Source organism: Coregonus lavaretus (assembly GCF_964263955.1).
Source record: "Coregonus lavaretus genome assembly, chromosome: 2".
NCBI lineage: Eukaryota > Metazoa > Chordata > Actinopteri > Salmoniformes > Salmonidae > Coregonus > Coregonus lavaretus.
The window spans coordinates 32,012,206-32,032,501 of record NC_139989.1 but is presented as its reverse complement, the minus strand read 5'-3'; the positions used below and the strand labels follow the sequence as shown (position 1 = coordinate 32,032,501).

Here is a 20,296-nt window from a genome sequence, read left to right as displayed (position 1 = left end):
CGAAGAGTGCACCGGATATTGGGAAAACCACCCCTCTGAGGCTATAACGGAATATTACTATTCATATAGTCTAGAGGAGGGAGCAGAGATAGGCTACATACCAAAATGGGACAAAAAGAGGTGGACGGAGACTAAAAGATGTTATGATAAGATTATTTACACATTTCATTATTATGTTCTAAGGATCACTGATGACAGTATCGGATGTAGGCTATGAGGTGCAGAAGTGTGTGTAATCTAGCCGTTACATGGAGCCTATCTGATGAAATAGTTTTTGATAGGCTATTCCAGCTGCTTACAGCTTTCTGTCTGTACCAATATTAATAATAGGACACATTTATTTCGTCTATTGCTAATAATAATTGTAATTCAAAATAACTGCCATCAGTTTGGACTTCTCAAATATGCACCTGTCAAAATCTCCCTACGAATTTCCCTCTTCCACTTTCTAACATCCCCGTAATTCATTCCTGCTTAGTCAATTCACGGTCGTTGATACATTCACGGTCGTTGATAATAAACTGGAGTTGACCGAATTGATATCACGGAAAATGTATGCAATAGCCGCATAGAAAAAGGCAAGTGCATGGGAGTAGTCTAGCCGAGACTATAGGCCACGAAATTGTCATCACGACTACAACCGCTCTCTCTATTCCTCCCTGTGACAACATCGCTAGGCGTCTGTAATGTTATTACGGCGGTGCTGTTCTGCCCAGAGGACCGATAGCTATAAATTGCTCTTGAAAAAAACAGCGAGTTGATCTCCTTATCGTCATATAATTTCGCTTTCAACGCACGGGCATCATGACTAGCAAGGAGCTGTCCGTAGGCCAGTCCGCCCAATACGTCGGGCCTTACCGGCTGGAGAAAACCCTTGGGAAGGGGCAGACAGGTAAGCATACTTCCACCGCTCCCTTTAAACGCATTATCACGCGCAATAGCTGCTAATATGAATGCATGGTAGATTAAAATAGTAATATCTATAACTAGTGATGTGTATTAGGCCGACAAATACAATTGGTCGTCTAAAGAGTCCACTCTGTGTGCACCTTTGGACATTATGTCCTCAGTATTGATATGTGTGTGTATTTGATGTATGTCCATCCCAGTGGTAGCAACTCACATGAATGGGCCAATATGTCCAATATTATTGATATTTACAAATATCTGTGATCAGTAATGTGAAGCATGCTGTCACATGTTTTACATGTGTATAATGTTGCATGTAAAATTATTGTGAGAGTAGTTGTATGTATGTGTCTGCTTGTTTGTGTATGTGTGTGTGTCCTTTATGAATGAATGAATCCATGTGTTCTGAGGTGTGGATCTCATTGACAATACAGTACAGTTGTGGACACAGTCAGACAGATCTTGTTATCTTTAATCTCCTGGTGCTCTGAAGTCTGTCTAACTCCAACATAAAGGACAGTTTCCCGGTCACAGATTAAGCCTAGTCCAGGACTAAAGGGAATCTCCATTCTCCATTGAAAGAGCATTTTAGTCCAGGATTAGGTTTAATTTGTGTCTGGGAAACCAGACCTTTATATTGGAGTTAGATGACCCTCCACCAGAGTAAGGTAGGCTACTAGACGGCGGAGACTGGACTAGCAGCTTGAACTGATCTATTAAGGGCTGATGTACCAGACCCAGATTAGGTCTATACTCTATTCCTGGACTGAAGTGGTCCTCTGTAGCTCAGCTGGTAGAGCGTGGCGCTTGTAACGCCAAGGTAGTGGGTTCGATCCCCGGGACCACCCATACACAAAAATGTATGCACGCATGACTGTAAGTCGCTTTGGATAAAAGCGTCTCCTAAATGGCATGTTATTATTTATATTATTATTATAAACAACACTTTCTTCACTGAGCATGCTTTTTAATCTAGGAGTAGACTTAATCCTGGTCTGGGAATCTGGCCCTCGGTAGACCTGTTTAGACTTGTGTAATGTGACCAGCTGCCTTGAATTTAAATCGATAGAGAAGACTGAAATTGCTTGGTTTATTATAGAGGTTTTGGTGAGTAAGTGGTAGACTTGTCGTATCAGATGTCAGTGCTGGAAACAGGCTAGTGTAGCCTTAGTGGATTGAACTGGTTGAACTATAAACAGATTGATGTAGACTGAAGTCGCTGAATTAGGCCATTAGGTTCTGCATAGTCAAGTCAATATGGTTTGGGTGAGGTCATGCTCCACCCGTGTCTCCTGCATGGTCTGGTTCTGGTTCACTTGTTATGAATGAGAATTGAACTGTGTTGAAAATAAAGGTAACTAAAACAAACAAGACAAACTCAAAGCTTTTTTTTTCTCCAGGTTTGGTGAAGCTGGGAGTCCACTGTATTACGGAACAAAAGGTGGCCATAAAGATTGTGAACAGAGAGAAGCTGTCTGAGTCTGTCCTTATGAAGGTATGAACCCAGAGAAGCTGCCTGTGTCCCAAATGGCACCCTATTCCCTAGTAGTCCTGTGTAGCTCAGTTGGTAGAGCATGGCGCTTGCAACGCCAGGGTTGTGGGTTCGACTCCCACGGGGGACCAGTATGAAAATGTATGCACTCACTAACTGTAAGTCACTCTGGATAAGAGTCTGCTAAATGACTAAAATGTAAAATGGTATACTACTTTTGACCAGAGCATGGGCCATGGTCAAAAGTAGTGCCCTTCATAGGGAATAAGGTGCCATTTGGGACTCAGAAGGTCTCTGAGTCTGTCCTTCTGAAAGTACAGTAGCGTACAGAGAGAGCCATGAGCCTGCTAATATCCATTTGTAGGAGCACATTATATAGACAGCCAGCATGCTGTCGTTAATAATGAATGAATTGATATACAATATATCATCAGCTTTTTCTTCCTCTTTAGTTCTTCTTTGTATTCTTCTTCTGGGGTAGAGGAGGTGTGTATAGGCTATGCACTGGGTGTATACAAACTCTTTCTGTCACATTCGCTCACTGACACACTCTCTCTCTCTCTCTCTCTCTCTTTCTCTTCCCCTCTTTCTCCTGCTATCTTTATCGCCTCTCTCTCTCTCTCTCTCTCTCTCTCTCTCTCTCTCTCTCTCTCTCTCTCTCTCTCTCTCTCTCTCTCTCTCTCTCTCTCTCTCTCTCTCTCTCTCTCTCTCTAGGTGGAGAGGGAGATAGCTATTCTAAAACTAATAGAGCACCCTCATGTGCTGAAGCTGCATGATGTTTATGAGAATAACAAATACCTGTAAGTATATTATCCTCTTTTCTCACTCACACTCTTTCTCCCTCTCTTTCTGCCTGTCTCTTGTACTGTACTAAAACTCAATAATATACTAATATACTGTGTGTGTGTGTATGTGTGTGTGTGTATGTGCGTGAGTGCGTGCATGCATGCATGTGTATGTGCGTGCGTGCATGAATGTGTGTGTGTGAGTGATAATTGGTGCTGTACTGAATGTGTGAGCATATGAACAAGCTGTACACATCCAAATGTGTCCGAGTGTATGAGTGTATGTATAAGCATGTACAGTAGGTGAATGAGTTTGTTATTATTATATGCTTGAACATACAGTATTTGATTCCTCCCTCCCTCCCTGTCATTCTCTCTGCCAGGTATCTGGTGTTGGAGCATGTCTCAGGAGGAGAGTTATTTGACTACCTGGTGAAGAAGGGCAGACTGACGCCTAAAGAGGCCAGGAAGTTCTTCAGACAGATAATCTCAGCCCTGGACTTCTGCCACAGCCACTCTATATGGTCAGACACTACTGCAGCAATATATACACAGTCACTCTGTATGGCAGAGACTACAGCAATATATACACAGTCACTCTGTATGGCAGAGACTACAGCAATACAGTATATACAGCAATATACTGTATACAGCTAGATACACTGAGTATACCAAACATTAGGAACACCTTCATATTGAGTTGCAACCCCCCCCCCCCCCCCTTTGCCCTCAGAACAGCCTCAATTAGTCGGTGCATGGACTCTACAAGGTGTAGAAAGCGTTCCAGAGGGATGCTGGCCCATGTTGACTCCAATGCTTCCCACAGTTGTGTCAAGTTGGCTAGATGTCATTTGGCTTTGGGACACAGGAAACTATTGAGCGTGAAAGAGCCAGCAGAGTTTGCAGTTCTTGACACAAACCAGTGCGCCTGGCACCTACTACCATACCCCGTTCAAAGGCACTTAAATATTCACCCTCTGAATGGCACGCATACACAATCCATGTCTCAATACTTAAAAATCCTTCTTTAACCTGTCTCCTCCTTCATCTACACTGATTGAAGTGGATTTAACAAGTGACATCAATAAGGGATCATAGCTTTCACCTGGATTCACCTGATCAGTCTCTGGATATACTCAGTGTATACACAGCCACAATTTAAAATCAATCCATTTAAAACTCTAGAGAGATTGAGAAAGAAAAGAAGAAGTGAAAGAAGAGAACAGACCTGTTTCTCAAACCTGTTTGGTGTGTGTGTGTGTGTGTGTGTGTGTGTATGTGCATGTCCGCATGTGTGTGTGTGTGTGTAGTCATAGAGACCTGAAGCCTGAGAACCTGCTCCTGGATGAGAAGAACAACATCCGTATCGCTGACTTCGGCATGGCTTCCCTACAGGTGGGGGACAGCCTGCTGGAGACCAGCTGTGGGTGAGTACTGGGTGTGTGTTCCTGCATGGAGAGGCGGGTGTCCTTAGTGATGTACAGTATGTTTATCACTTGATTTTCTTTCTTCTGAATGATTACAGATCTCCTCACTATGCATGTCCAGAAGTTATCAGGGTAAGTTCCCTTTCTCTCTGTACGTCTGTGGCTACTGTCTAGGTGCATACACCTACAATATGTGTGTATATATGAATGATCAGTGAATGCCGTCCTCTGGAATTGCAGGGGGAGAAGTATGATGGTCGCAGGGCAGATGTATGGAGCTGTGGTGTCATCCTCTTTGCACTGCTGGTGGTAAGAAGCTCTTCCTCTCTCTCCATCTCTTTCTACCCCTCTATGTCTCTCGCTCTGTAACTCCCCTCTCTCCTCTCCTGTGTGTGTGTGTGCATGTTTGTGTGTGTGTGTGTGTGTGTGTGTGTAGGGAGCTCTACCCTTTGACCATGACAACCTGCGCCAGCTCCTTGAGAAGGTGAAGAGCGGGGTGTTCCACATGCCTCATTTCATCCCCCCAGACTGCCAGGCCCTGCTCAAAGGAATGATTGAGGTCGACCCTGACAAGAGACTCACGGTACGGGGGAGGAGAGGGGGATAGAGGGGGAGGATGGTGGAAGGGAGAGAAGGAGGATGATGATGATGGGGCAAAAGAGAGCCAGGCCCTGCTCAAAGGAATGATCGAGGTCAACCCTGACAAGAGATTCACGGTACAGGGGAGGAGAGGGAAAAGAGGGTGGGGGAGAGAGAGGGGGGTGAGGGAGCGAGAGACGGTACCAGGAGATGTTGCTGCTACTGACTAGATGTAGGACTACTGTGTGTTCTGTTTTGATAAATAACTGTCTGTGTCTGTGTTCTCTTACAGCTAGAAGCAATACAAAAACACTCCTGGTATCTGTAAGTACACCCATCCCATTCTACTCGATTTTCTCTCACTCTCAATTTATCATTGTCTTCTTCTCTCTGAGTAGAAGATTAAAATAAATACAGTCAATTGAATAGTTCTACATGTTGATTGTCTATGTGGCCTTTTTCACAGAACTCTTTACCCATCTTTACCTTTCTCCCCTCATCTGTCTTTCTCTCTATCTCTGTCTCTCTCCATTTCCACCTCTCAATCTCTCTCTTTCCCCCTTTCCATATTTCTCCCCTGTCAGTGGTGGTCGTAACGAGCCGTGTCCGGAGCAGCCTCCTCCCAGGCGTGTGTGTGTGAAGAGGATCGTGTCGCTGACAGAGCTGGACCCCGATGTACTGGACAGCATGCACTCTCTGGGCTGCTTCAGAGACCGGGGAAAACTGACCCAGGACCTGCAGTGTGAGGAGTGAGTACTGTCTGGGCTGCTTTTAGAGACCAGGGAAAGCTGACCCGGGACCTGCAGTGTGAGGAGTGAGTACTGTCTGGGCTGCTTTTAGAGACCAGGGAAAGCTGACCCGGGACCTGCAGTGTGAGTGTCCCTTGATGTGGCCCCTGTAGTGTCACCGTTCGCTGGTTGCTGTGGAAACGAACTCTTGATCTCTCTCTTAGTGTCTCTGGCACCTCATCATTAGTAGTAGGAACAGGCAGTGGTGGAAAATGTACCCAATTGTCATACTTCAGTAATAGTAAAGATACCTTAAAAGAAAATGACTCAAGTAAAAGTGAAAGTGAATATTTACGGATAGCCAGGGGCACACTTCAACAGTCAGACATAATTTACAAACGAAGCATTTGTGTTTAGTGAGTCCCCCAGATCAGAGGGAGTAGGGATGACCAGGAATGATCTCTTGATAAGTATGTGAATTAGATCATTTTCCTGTCCTGCTAAGCATTCAAAATGTAGTGAGTACTTTTGGGTGTCAGGGAAAATGTAAGGAGTAAAAAGTGCATTATTTTCTTTAGGAATGTAGTGGAGTAAAAGTTGTAAAAAATATAAATACTAAAGTTAAGTACAGATACCCCAAAAAACGACTTAAGTAGTACTTTAAAGTATTTTTACACAACTGGGAATATATATTCTCTCTCTCTCTCTCTCCCTCTCTCTCTATCTCTCTCTCTCTCTCTCTCTCTCTCTCTCTCTCTCTCTCTCTCTCTCTCTCTCTCTCTCTCTCTCTCTCTCTCTCTCTCTCTCCTCTCCTCTCTCTCTCTCTCTCTCTCTCTCTCTCTCTCTCTCTCTCTCTCTCTCTCTCTCTCTCTCTCTCTCTCTCTCTCTCTCTCTCTCTCTCTCTCTCTCTCTCTCTCTCTCTCTCTCTCTCTCTCTCTCTCTCAGAGACAACCAGGAGAAGATGATCTACTACCTCCTCTTGGACAGGAAAGAGCGTTACCCAGCTGTGAGGATGAAGACCTGCCGCCCAGGAATGATATAGGTTGAAAGAAACCTTTAGACAACAAATGTTAGAAATAATCAACATTCTTACCTAACCTACACTTATTGGACACTCTGTTATTGGACACTCTGATTACTCCAGAGTGTCCACAGTGCGCTCTCAGCACTCCCAGAAACATTCTATTTATATTATATTCCAACATAACATTCTCAGAAATAATTTGGAACATTCTATTTCTAGCCAACTCTGACTTACTGATAGGTATCTGTGAAGCTAGCGACAATAAACAACATCTGGTGATTCGTTTCAAAATAAAAGTCCTACATTGAAACTTTTCAAAAGAAATGTCCTGTGACAAAACTTTACAACAAATTCATGTTGGTCTGCAGTTTGTTTTGGAAACATGTCCAATATGTCAGCATGTCAAAACCTCCCGCCAAATTTGTGTTTTGATGCACCAGTGCTTTAAATAACAAAGGTTAGAGGTGCTTTAACCTTTCTCTGTACCTCTGAGACCTGGATTCTAACCTTTCTAAGGTCTCCCAGCAGATCCCCCTAGGAAGCGGGTGGACTCTCCCATGCTGACCCGTCATGGCCGGTGCCGGCCGGAGAGGAAGAGTCTGGAGGTGCTGAGTGTGACGGAGCAGGGCTCCCCCACACCCACGCGCAGGGCGCTGGACACCTCCGCACACAGCCAGAGGTTAGACATAGATAGGTCGCACATAAAAACACACACATGCACACCAAATATGCACAGAGTGTTGTTACGGACAAATGTCACATGTGGAAAATCACGTTTTCACATGTGAAAGTTCCACATGTTTTGCACATGCAAAATTCTATTTCACATGTGAAACCATGTGGTTTTGGAACACTTCACATGTGATGATAATTCATGTGAATTGTCATGTGATCACATAACCTTTCACCTTTCAAATATTCACATGATGCCCTGCAAACAAAACTTAATATGATGTCCCCGGAACGTCACTAATTTGCTGCAGTGTTTTCCACTTAGATATTTGACACACGTGATTCCATTGTGTATTTCTACAGTAATTATTATTCAACATGTCCTCACCTGGGATTTGAACTCACAACCTCTTGGTTCACAGCATTACGATCTTCCTGTTACACCACCATGTCTGTGTCAAAGACTGATTTCACATGTATTCCTACACTTTGGACTTCAAAGTAAATCTCAGCTTTGTATAATACACTCAAGAAAAACTATTATATTGATATTCAGGAGTAACCTTAAAACAGAATAATATGCCCCACTAACATTAGACAACTATACAGAAAACCCTCAAATTGCTGAGATAAGTCAATGAAATCAATGATGAGAGAATAGTCAGATTAACCGATAACTAAAATAGCAGTGCAGATGGCACACTTTTTCTATGTGCAGAGATGTATTATAGGTAATGAATGTGTATGTGACTTCTTAGAATGCTACAGACTTTGTGCTGCAGCAGAAAGATCAGCGTAACCCAAATCCAGAGGTTGTGAGTTCAAATCCAAGGCGGGGTCATATTGAAAAGTCAGTACTAAGTGATTATGTCAAATGTAATCATATTGTCAGTGATGAAAGATTTGTACACCTTTTTATTACACATTTTTGCTTAACAGCGTACCATTTAGCTTAAAACCCCCATGCCATTTAATTACTTACCTTACAAAAACACGTGAAATTTGCAGTTTCACATTATGAAGCTGGAATTGATCTGAAATCTTCACATGAGAAAATAAGAAGCACATTAGGTTAGTTGTTCACATGTATTCAATATAGAGTTCACATGTTAACACCTTTTCACATGTGAGGAGTATAAAATGTTTTCATGTTTTTTTCATGTGAAAACTTTCAGATGTGTAAATCGAATTTGCACTTTCATATGTGACTGACCGGCTCGATTCGGTCTTATGTAGCAAAATTTGAAATTGTGTTTTTTTACATTGGATAAAAGTAGAGATGAGAGATAGAAAAGGGTATATCATACACTACAGTTGAGGAACAATGGGAAAGTCATTCTGCTTTGAAAGTTGATAAACTTTTGAGAAAATGGCCCTTGAATGTTTTGGTACCTACTGGAGAGCTCTTCTTTGTCTACACCCATTCAGCATCGTTCACACCCTCTTTCCCACCCATCTCTTTAAGGATTCACATGTGAGGCCATGTACTAAACAACCAAAGATTTCAAGTCTAAAGGCTGGTTTATACTACGGGTGTGTTCGTAAATTTAATCTGGACTGCCAGAGTGTGCTCTGGGTGTTCGTAAACCCAGAGCGTTGTCAGATTGTCCGTTCGTAAATTCAGAGCATTTCGCTCTCGGAGCGTTCAGAGCGTACACTGGAAGCTCTAGCCGAAGAATTAGGGTTGATCCGAGCGTTCTGTCCTAACAACAGCCGTCAAGCACCCAAGCTAACTGGCTAACATTGGCTAGCTACTTCCAGACACAAATGAGAGTACAGCTCACTCTGACCATTTTACTCGCCCTAGCAGAGCTGGTTAGGCTGTTTTTATGTTATCCAGAGCGTTGGTGACTGCAACTGTGCTGCTGGAAACAATTTAATTATGCTTTTTTGCCAACGTTTACTGACACCGGCCATATTCAACGGGTGTTGAGCGTTCGTAAATTTCTCAGTTATTGTGCGCTCTGGCACACTCAGACGAGAGTGCTCTGAAATCGGAGTAGATAGTCAATGCGAATTTACCTGCTACGTCTATCGACAGTTGTCGCAGTGACATCATGAACATTCTATTGAAATTGTTACTTGTATAGTGGAGTCTTTTGTTTAGACATATAGCTAGCTAGCTAAACAATGAACCATAATCCCAACTCATAACATTACTACCCTGCATGAATCTGCAGGTAGCTAACCAACCAGGTTCAATGTTAGCTAGCTAACGTTAGGCTATAAATAGCAATGCAAATGGCTCTGAGATACGAATAATATTACTACACAGATCATACACGTAACGTTAGCTAGCGAGCCAGCCAGCTAACGTTAGCTAGCTAGCTAACGGTACACTTTAACTTTAAATGAAAACGACTTTGATAAAATTAGAAATGTGTAATATCTGAAAATGTAGCTTGCTAGACTATCTTACCCGTATACATGGATGGACGCTTCTCCCTCTCTGTCACGGATGCCATGGTTTCCCTTAGTTTGAAGATCCGGAGACAGGTGTTTTATACAACAGCCTTCTGTGTGTTCTCCTTTCGACTTCGTCTGCATATTTGCAATCAAACGCCAGAATTTTCTCCATCTCCTTAGCTATCATACTCTATTTCCACTGATTTCAAAACTCGGTCCTCCAGAAAGTGGAGAGCAACACTTATGCAGTTCTGCTACGTGACATCTTTCAAAAAAGCTGTGTTAGAAAGGATTACCAACACATACTGACCAGCTCATGTTATAGACAGATGTGGGCTACATGGCAGACCAATCCGAACTCATCTCTCGGCATGTCCAGCCCACTCATTATCTCAGCCAATCATGGCTAGCGAAAGGTTGCTGTCTTTTTCCGTGGCTAAACCAACTAGGTTCGTAATTTAACAATTTTATTTGTATTTACAGATGGCATACAAGTGTGTTATTAAGGCACATGAAAGTTCACATGTTCCAGATTTTGATTTTTTTTAAAAAGTTTACGTTCTCCTGTGAAGTAGTGATGCGCGACATATGCCTAGTTCCCTGAAACGAGTGACATATGTGAACAGTTTTCACATGTGAAAATCAAACTCACATGTGGATTTGCATTTTCACATGTGAAAAACTTTCGCGTGAATATCGGATTTGCACTTTCACATGTGAAAAACTATGAAATGTTGTGACGTGTAGTTTCATGTTATCACATGTTGCTTTGACATGTTGTCACGTTATCACATTAACTTAACATAAGATCACATGAAATTCACGTGGTTTTTCCATAAGGGGGACCATGTTATGTGTTTCTGTACCAGTGTTGTCTGATAGTGGTATTTTGTCCTCCAGGTCTCGTTCTGTCAGTGGAGCTTCAACAGGGCTCTCGTCAAGTCCCCTCAGCAGTCCCAGGGTAAGTCACGCTTGGCCAACTCTTATCTTATCATGCTCTTTTACAAATGGACACACATTTACACTACCTGATTATTATTATAAAGGTGGTTCTACTATAGAATTTATAAAATACCATACCTGTAATATCAGTATATTTTTGTACATAAGTATATCTTTGATATGCTGAACTCACATTCAGATGAGACTACCTTTTGTTCATGGTGAAATGTGCTTACTGCACAGCTACACTACTGTGATTTGATTGCGTTTCTCTGTACTGAACTGAATTGTAATTGTAATTGTAACTGTTCTTCTGAGACTGTCACTTGTCCTGACTGTCCATCACCCTCATACTGTCCCATTCTGAGCCATTACCCATACCATAGACACCATCACATACACACACACAAATGCACGAACGCACGCACCCCCCCCCCCCCCCCCCACCCCCACACACACACACACACACACTAATAGTAAGGGCCTAGAATCACACAAGAGACACACACAGATAAGATCACATATTAGCCCTCAAATTGAAAGGGCCTCTGGACCTTTATTCAAAATGTACTCTATTCAATTTACATAATAAGAGTAATAACAGAATATTCATAATTGGATAAATCTCTATAATTAGAAATGTAAGTACAATCAGAAGTCTACAGTTTATTCATAAATCATAACTCAGGACCATTGCTCTCTTCATCTTTCCATCTTTCCTTCCCTCCTTCCCTCCTCTCCATCCCTCTGTCCTTTCTGTTCCCAACCATCAGAGCCCAGTTTTCACTTTCAGCCAATCAGAAGTCACCTCCACCTCCACCACCCACTCCAAAGACCCCAAACCAGGAAGTGCCACCACTCCCCGGCCGACACAACGGACGACCGTGCCCGACCCCAAAACCCAGACCCTGCCCTCCAAAGGGCTCTCCGATCGCCCCCACTTTCAGTCCATGAAGTCACTACCTCTCCAAGCTCCTCCCTCTCCGTCCCCCTCACCCATCCTCTCCCCCATCCCTCGCTTCTTCTTTTTCCCCGCCCCCTCCGTCTTTAAGTCGGTCACTAAGAGCGCCTATCCTAACTCTGCCCCTGTGCCACAGGTCACCCCTCAGGGGTCTCCACTCCCCACCCCCCTGGGCACCCCCGTCCACCATCCCCAGCACCCCCCGCCCACCCCTCCCTCTTCCTCCTCTTCCTCTTCCTCCTCGCGGGCGGAGGGAGGGGGCGGGGGCGGATCCCTCTCCCTAACCCCACCCTCCAGCCCCGGAGGCAGCGGGGGGATGGCTGCCAGTAGCTCTGCCCACTGGAGGACACGCCTCAACTCCTTCAAGAACAACCTGCTGGGATCGCCACGCTTCCACCGACGCAAACTGCAGGGTGAGAGAGAGGGGGGAGTGTGGGCAAGCTGCAGTGTGAGAGGGGAGGGGGGGTATGGGCAAACTGCAGGGGGAGAGAGGTGAATTCTATTTCAATTCAGGAATTTGGCAATTCAATGTATTTCATTTCATTTGATGGAGTCAAAACGGAATTGGGCCAAACCTTGATGTTTGGATATCTAAAGTAAATAATATGATATAAACAATGATATGCATTGTGATTCATATTTTCAATCAAATCAAATCAATTGATTACAGCGCAGTATACCTAACAATACAAAACAATACACACAAATCCCCAAACTAAAAATAAAGAAATAAAGAAATATCAGAACGAGCAATGTCAGAGTCCGGTTTATAAATATATATGTATATAATGGTGTGTATAGACAGTATGGACAGTATATGAATAGGAAAGGTGTGTACAGCAGTAGTTACAAAGTGTCTTCAGAAAATATTCATACCCCTTGTTGTGTTACAGCCTGAATTCAAAATGGATAAAAAAAAACAATACCCCATAATGACAAAGTTAACTAAATGTTTTTAGACATTTCTGTAAATGTATTGAAAATGAAATACAGAAATATCTCATTTACATAAGTATTCACATGTTAGAATCACCTTTGGCAGCGATTACAGCTGTGCGTCTTTCTGGGTAAGTCTCTAAGAGCTTTGCACACCTGGATTGTACAATATTTGCCTATTATTCTTTTCGAAATTCTTCAAGTTCTGTCAAATTGGTTGTTGATCATCGCTAGACAACCATTTTCAAGTCTTCCCATAGATTTTCAAGCAGATTTAAGTCAAAACTGTAACTCAGCCACTCAAGAACATTCACTGTATTCTTGGTAAGCAACTCCAGTGTAGATTTGGCCTTGTGTTTTATGTTATTGTCCTGCTGAAAGGTGAATTCATCTCCCAGTGTCTGGTGGAAAGCAGACTGAACCAGGTTTTCCTCTAGGATTTTGCCTGTCCTTAGCTCCATTCTGGGTTTGTTTTTATCCTGAAAAACTACCCAGTCCTTAACGATTACAAGCATACACATAACATAATGTAGCCACCACTATGCTTGAAAATATGGAGAGTGGTACTCAGTAATGTGTTATATTGGATTTGCCCCAAACATAACACTTTGTATTCAGGACAAAAAGTTAATTGCTTTGCCACAATTTTTGTAGTATTACTTTAGTTCCTTGTTGCAAACAGGATGCATGTTTTGGAATGTTTTTTATTCTGTACAGGCTTCAATTAGGTTAGTATTGTGGAGTAACTACAACGTTGTTGATCCATCCCCAGTTTTCTCCTATCACAGCCATTAAACTCTGTAACTGTTTTAAAGTCACCATTGGCCTCATGGTGAAATCCCCTAAGCGATTTCCTTCCTCTCCGGCAACTGAGTTAGGAAGGATGCCTGTATCTTTGTAGTCAATGGGTGTATTGATACACCATCCAAAGTGTAATTAATAACTTCACCTTGCTCAAAGGGATATTCGATGTCTGCTTTTTTTTAGACATCTACCAATAGGTGCCCTTCTTTGCGAGGCATTGGAAAACCTCCCTGGTGTTTGTGGTTGAATCTGTGTTTGAAATTCACTGCTCGACTGAGGAACCTTACAGATAATTGCATGTGTAGGGTACAGATATGAGGTAGTCATTCAAAAATCATGTTAAAGTTATTATGTGACTTGTTAAGCACAGTTTTACTCCTGAACTTATTTATGCTTGCCATAACAAAGGGGTTGAATACTTATTGACTCAAGACATTTCAGCTTTTAATTTTTTATTAATTTGTAAAAATGTCTAAAAACATAATTCCACTTTGACAATATGGGGTATTGTGTGTAGGCCAGTGAAAAAAAATCGCTATTTAATCAATTTTAAATTCAGGCTGTAACACAACAAAATGTGGAAAAAGTCAAGGGTTGTGAATACTTTCTGAAGGCACTATAGAATGAGCCATAACTAGAATACAGTATATACATACGAAGTGGGTAAAACAGTATGTAGACATGATTAAAGTGACCAGTATGTGCATATTCTGTTCTCAAAGTAGCCACAGTCTCTTCTACCATTGCAGAAGGACTGTAGTGTACTATACGGTGCTCAAATTAATTAGACAGATTGGTAATTAAATCAATGAAACTGAACCTCATCAAGTAATGTCATCAAGTTCTACTTCCCTCTCTCCCTCCCCACCCGCTCTATCTTTCTCCTTCTTTTTCTATCTTTCCCTCTATATATAACTCCCCCATCTCTCTCTCTCTGACTCTCTCTTCTTTCTCTCTCTCTTTCTTCCCGCCCCCTCTCTCTCTTTCTTTCTCTCTCCATCTCTCTCCTTTTGCTCTCCTGTAGTTCCAACACCGGAAGACATGTCCAGTCTAACTCCAGAATCAAGCCCAGAGTAAGTAGATAATCATAGACATATACAGTTAGGCTATCTATATCCATCAGAATGACTGTCCTGCCTGTCATGTAAAATGCTATCTATCTGCTAGCCTGTAACACTTTTCTATGCTGCATGTTTCGGTAACACTTCATATCAACTTCCTTGAATAAGCCATTATAAATACTTATAAATGTTCATAAATGGTAATAAGCACCTATATTTAACATACATTTTAAATGTAGATTCTTAAAAATATAAAAATATGAATATACAGTTGAAGTCGGAAGTTTACATACACCTTAGCCAAATACATTTAAACTCAGTTTTTCACAATTCCTGAGATTTAATCCTAGTAAAAATTTCCTGTCTTAGGTCAGTTAGGATCACCACTTTAAGAATGTGAAATGTCAGAATAATAGTAGGGAGAATTATTTATTTCAGCTTTTATTTCTTTCATCACATTCCCAGTGGGTCAGAAGTTTACATACACTCAATTAGTATTTGGTAGCATTGCCTTTAAATTGTTTAACTTGGGTCAAAGGTTTTGGGTAGCCTTCCATAAGCTTCCCACAATAACTTGGGTGAATTTTGGCCCATTCCTCCTGACAGAGCTGGTGCAACTGAGTCAGGTTTGTAGGCCTCCTTGCTCGCACACGCTTTTTCAGTTCTGCCCACATATTTTCTATAGGATTGAGGTCAGGGCTTTGTGATGGCCACTCCAATACCTTGACTTTGTTGTCCTTAAGCCATTTTGCCACAACTTTGGAAGTATGCTTGGGGTCATTGTCCATTTGGAAGACCCATTTGCGACCAAGCTTTAACTTCCTGACTGATGTCTTGAGATGTTGCTTCAATATATCCACATCATTTTCCTTCCTCATGATGCCATCTATTTTGTGAAGTGCACCAGTCCTTCCTGCAGCAAAGCACCCCCACAGCATGATGCTGCCACCCCCGTGCTTCACAGTCTGGATGGTGTTCTTCGGCTTGCAAGTCTACCCCTTATCCTCCAAACATAACGATGGTCATTATGGCCAAACAGTTCTATTTTTGTTTTTATCAGACCAGAGGAAAAAAAAGTACGATCTTTGTCCCCATGTTCAGTTGTAAACTGTAGTCTAGCTTTTTTATGGAGGTTTTGGAGCAGTGGCTTCTTCCTTGCTCAGCGGCCTTTCAGGTTATGTCGATATAGGACTCGTTTTACTGTGGATATAGATACTTTTGTACCTGTTTCCTCCAGCATCTTCACAAGGTCCTTTGCTGTTGTTCTGGGATTGATTTGCACTTTTCGCACCAAAGTACGTTCATCTCTAGGAGACAGAACGCGTCTCCTTCCTGAGCGGTATGACGGCTGCGTGGTCCCATGGTGTTTATACTTGCGTACTATTGTTTGTACAGATGAACATGGTACCTTCAGGCGTTTGGAAATTGCTCCCAAGGATGAACCAGACTTGTGGAGGTCTGCAATTTTTTTTCTGAGGTCTTGGCTGATTCCTTTTGATTTTCCCATGATGTCAAGCAAAGAGGCACTGAGTTTGAAGGTAGGCCTTGAAATACATCCACAGGTACACCTCCAATTGACTCAAATTATGTCAATTAGCCTATCAGAAGCTTCTAAAGCCATGACATCATTTTCTGGAATTATCCAAGCTGTTTAAAGGCACAGTCAACTTAGTGTATGTAAACTTCTGACCCACTGGAATTGTGATACAGTGAATTATAAGTGAAATAATCTGTCTATAAACTATTATTGGAAAAATTACTTGTGTCATGAACAAAGTAGATGTCCTAACCGACTTGCCAAAACTATAGTTTGTTAACAAGAGATTTGTGGAGTGGTTGAAAAACTAGTTTTAATGACTCCAACCTAAGTGTATGCAAACTTCTGACTTCAACTGTATAACTGTTAAGAATGCTTCTGAATTGCAGGCTGGCCAAGAAGTCGTGGTTTGGGAACTTCATCAGCCTGGAAAAGGAGGAACAGATATTTGTTGTCATTAGAGACAAACCACTTAGTTCCATCAAAGCTGATATAGTCCATGCCTTCTTGTCTGTAAGTATCTCTGTCTATCCTCTATCCTCATTCATTCTTCCTCTCTCTCTCTCTCTCTCTCTCTCTCTCTCTCTCTCTCTCTCTCTCTCTCTCTCTCTCTCTCTCTCTCTCTCTCTCTCTCTCTCTCTCTCTCTCTCTCTCTCTCTCTCTCTCTCTCTCTCTCTCTCTCACTCTCTCTATCTCCTTCTCTTTAACTCTGTATCTGTACCTTCCCCTCACTGAGTTTCAGTGAAAGGCCTGTACAGCCATGATGCAAAGATACACAACCACATTCATAAAACATGAACAAATAAACATTTATGAAAATCTTGTAAGGCTTGTAAAGCTGTTTCCACCTCTGTTTCCAATGCTGTGTTTTTACATTACATCTGTCCAGATCCCGTCCCTGAGTCACAGCGTCATTTCCCAGACCAGCTTCAGAGCAGAGTATAAGTCCTCTGGTGGCCCCTCCGTCTTCCAGAAGCCCGTTAAGTTCCAGGTGGACATCGCCTTCTCTGAGGAAGAGAGGGAGAGAGAGAGGGGACGAGCTGAAAGGGAAGGAAAGAGCATCTACAGCGTGACTTTCACCCTCATATCAGGTAGTGGTTCCCAAACTTGTTTGTGAAACAGTACGACTTTTTTAAAGTGTTCTTGCGACCCACCAAGGGGCAATACTTTCACTTAATGCGAATTGTCACTTAGTTATGAATTGATGTCAATGGGAGTAGGATTTTCAAGTGAAAATTTGACTTAAGCGGAAGTTAGGATTCGCTTTAAGTTACAGTTTAATTTAGTCTATGAGACTTTTATTGGCAAAAATGTGTAATCAGTGTTTGGTAACCAATGTTTGGCATGATTTTATCCTATATTTTATCCTATAATTCGAATCCCACCGTACCTTCTCCGCTATGCAATCCGGTTTCCGAGCTGGTCATGGGTGCACTTCAGCCACGCTCAAGGTCCTAAACGATATTATAACCGCGATCGATAATAGACAGTACTGTGCAGCCGTCTTCATCGACCTGGCCAAGGCTTTCGACTCTGTCAACCACCGCATTCTTATTGGCAGACTAAATAGCCTTGGTTTCTCAAATGACTGCCTCGCCTGGTTCACCAACTACTTCTCAGATAGAGTTCAATGTGTCAAATCGGAGGGCCTGTTGTCTGGACCTATGGCAGTCTCTATGGGGGTGCCACAGGGTTCAATTCTTGGGCCGACTCTTTTCTCCGTGTATATCAATGATGTCGCTCTTGCTGCTGGTGACTCTCAGATCCACCTCTACGCAGACGACACCATTTTGTATACATCTGGCCCTTCATTGGACACTGTGTTAACAAACCTCCAAACGAGCTTCAATGCCATACAACACTCCTTCAGTAGCCTCCAACTGCTCTTAAACACTAGTAAAACTAAATGCATGCTCTTCAATCGAACGCTGCTGGCACCCGCCCACCCGACTAGAATCACTACTCTCGACGGGTCTGACCTAGAGTATGTGGACAACTACAAATACCTAGGTGTCTGGTTAGACTGTAAACTCTCCTTCCAGATTCACATTAAGAATCTCCAATCCAAAGTTAAATCTAGAATCGGCTTCCTATTTCGCAACAAAGCCTCCTTCACTCATGCTGCCAAACATGCCCTCGTAAAACTGACTATCCTACCGATCCTTGACTTCGGCGATGTCATTTACAAAATAGCCTCCAACACTCTACTCAGCAAATTGGATTTAGTCTATCACAGTGCCATCCGTTTTGTCTTCAAAGCCCCATACACTACCCACCACTGTGACCTGTACGCTCTTGTTGGCTGGTCCTCACTACATGTTCGTCGTCAAATCCACTGGCTCCAGGCCATCTATAAATCACTGCTAGGCAAATCCCCGCCTTATCTTAGCTCATTGGTCACCATAGCAGCACCCACCCGTAGTCTGCGCTCCAGCAGGTATATCTCACTGGTCATCCCCAAAGCCAACACCTCCTTTGGCCGCCATTCCTTCCAGTTCTCTGCTGCCAATGACTGGAACGAAAAATCTCTGAAGCTGGAGACTCTTATCTCCCTCACTAACTTTAAGCATCAGTTGTCAGAGCACCTTACCGATCACTGCACCTGTACACAGCCCATCTGAAATTAGCCCACCCAACTACCTCATCCCTATATTGTTATTTATTTTGCTCTTTTGCACCCCAGTATCTCTATTTGCACATAATCGCTTACACATCTAGCATTCCAGTGTTAATACTAATTGTAATTATTTTGCACTATAGCCTATTTATTGCCTTACCTCCATAACTTGCTACATTTGCACACACTGTATATATATTTTCTGTTGTATTTTTTTTTTGACTTTATGTTTTTTTACCCCATATGTAACTCTGTGTTGTTGTTTTTATCACACTGCTTTGCTTTATCTTGGCCAGGTCGCAGTTGTAAATGAGAACTTGTTCTCAACTGGCTTACCTGGTTAAATAAAGGTTAAATAAAAAAATAAAAAATATATATATCCCCAACATGTACCACGAAACTGTCAGGAGACAGTTAACAGAACTCATTATACGTGTAGGTAATTAATCTTAACGTGATCTCCATATTGATGCGGGGCAGTGTATACCTTGACGTAGTGTTTGTCTGTCTCCTTAGGTCCAAGTCGCAGGTTCAAGAGAGTGGTGGAAACGATTCAAGCCCAGTTACTTAGTACTCATGATCAGCCATCTGTGCAGGCACTTGCTGGTGGGTCCCCTCACACACACACACAAACACACTATTTATATCTCTGTCTTCATCAAACTCATGTCTTTCTTTTTCTCCCTAGATGAGAAGAATGGGCAGCTGACCTCTCGTCCACCCGGCACCCCGACCCGGCAAAACTCCCGACGTTCGGAAGGAGGTGGGGACCGGGGGGAGAGGTGTGAGCGTGGTGATGCAGGGATAGGGGGTAGCGGGAGCGTGCTTCAAAGGAGGGGCTCGGGCAAAGACAAGACCAGACTCCTTTCCTCCAACGGGACACAGTCCCAGCCCTGAGGGAACATTGTGGAAACAGACATCAACAGGACAGGATTGGGCAGAAAGATAAAGAGAGATGACCCTAGAAAACAACACAGACAAACCCCCTCAGACTACCACCATCACCACCACCACCGTCACATCTACCGAACCATCTGACCCAGCAATCATCATTACAAACCACTGCTTCAACCTGAAACGGGCCCAAGAAGATAGTTGGCCACCAAGATAGAAGAAAGAAAAGACAAGAAGATAACGCAGTGTCGCTCATAGATTCGCTTCAGAAGAGAAGCCAAGCTCAGAAGAATGTCTAATTGTACATTTGAAGTACAACGCATCATGCAACTGTCAACAACAATATGTAGCCAGTAAAATAATCAGGCAGACTTATATGGGGAATGGCAGGTTCTGAATGGTTAAAGGCTAAATTGATTTTTTTTAAGTTATCCGCTCTACAACCAATAAGATGAAAACTCTTTGTGAAAATTCAGAAATAATATCAACAATTATAACAGTGTTTCCCAGTTGACGCGGATC

General features: G+C 42.6%; 2 protein-coding genes across 2 annotated transcripts in view; one reads left to right on the top strand and one right to left on the bottom strand.

Annotated features, from left to right (window-relative positions):
- The window catches only part of LOC311138743 (NACHT, LRR and PYD domains-containing protein 12-like), a gene marked incomplete at its 5' end in the record, with an annotated part of 452,061 nt that overhangs the window by 246,841 nt on the left and 184,924 nt on the right, over window positions 1-20,296 (bottom strand). The gene's annotated exons all lie outside the window — the stretch shown is intronic.
- On the top strand, window positions 805-19,777 carry LOC311103047 (serine/threonine-protein kinase BRSK2-like; the record flags this gene model as incomplete). Its single annotated transcript, XM_084144551.1, is given in 20 exon segments — window positions 805-892; window positions 2,310-2,404; window positions 3,116-3,201; window positions 3,570-3,710; window positions 4,497-4,613; window positions 4,712-4,745; window positions 4,854-4,922; window positions 5,050-5,196; window positions 5,485-5,516; window positions 5,777-5,941; window positions 6,866-6,924; window positions 6,927-6,962; window positions 7,473-7,623; window positions 10,923-10,983; window positions 12,062-12,338; window positions 14,690-14,738; window positions 16,653-16,776; window positions 17,153-17,354; window positions 19,397-19,486; window positions 19,569-19,777. Coding segments are annotated over 20 exon segments (2,232 nt in total).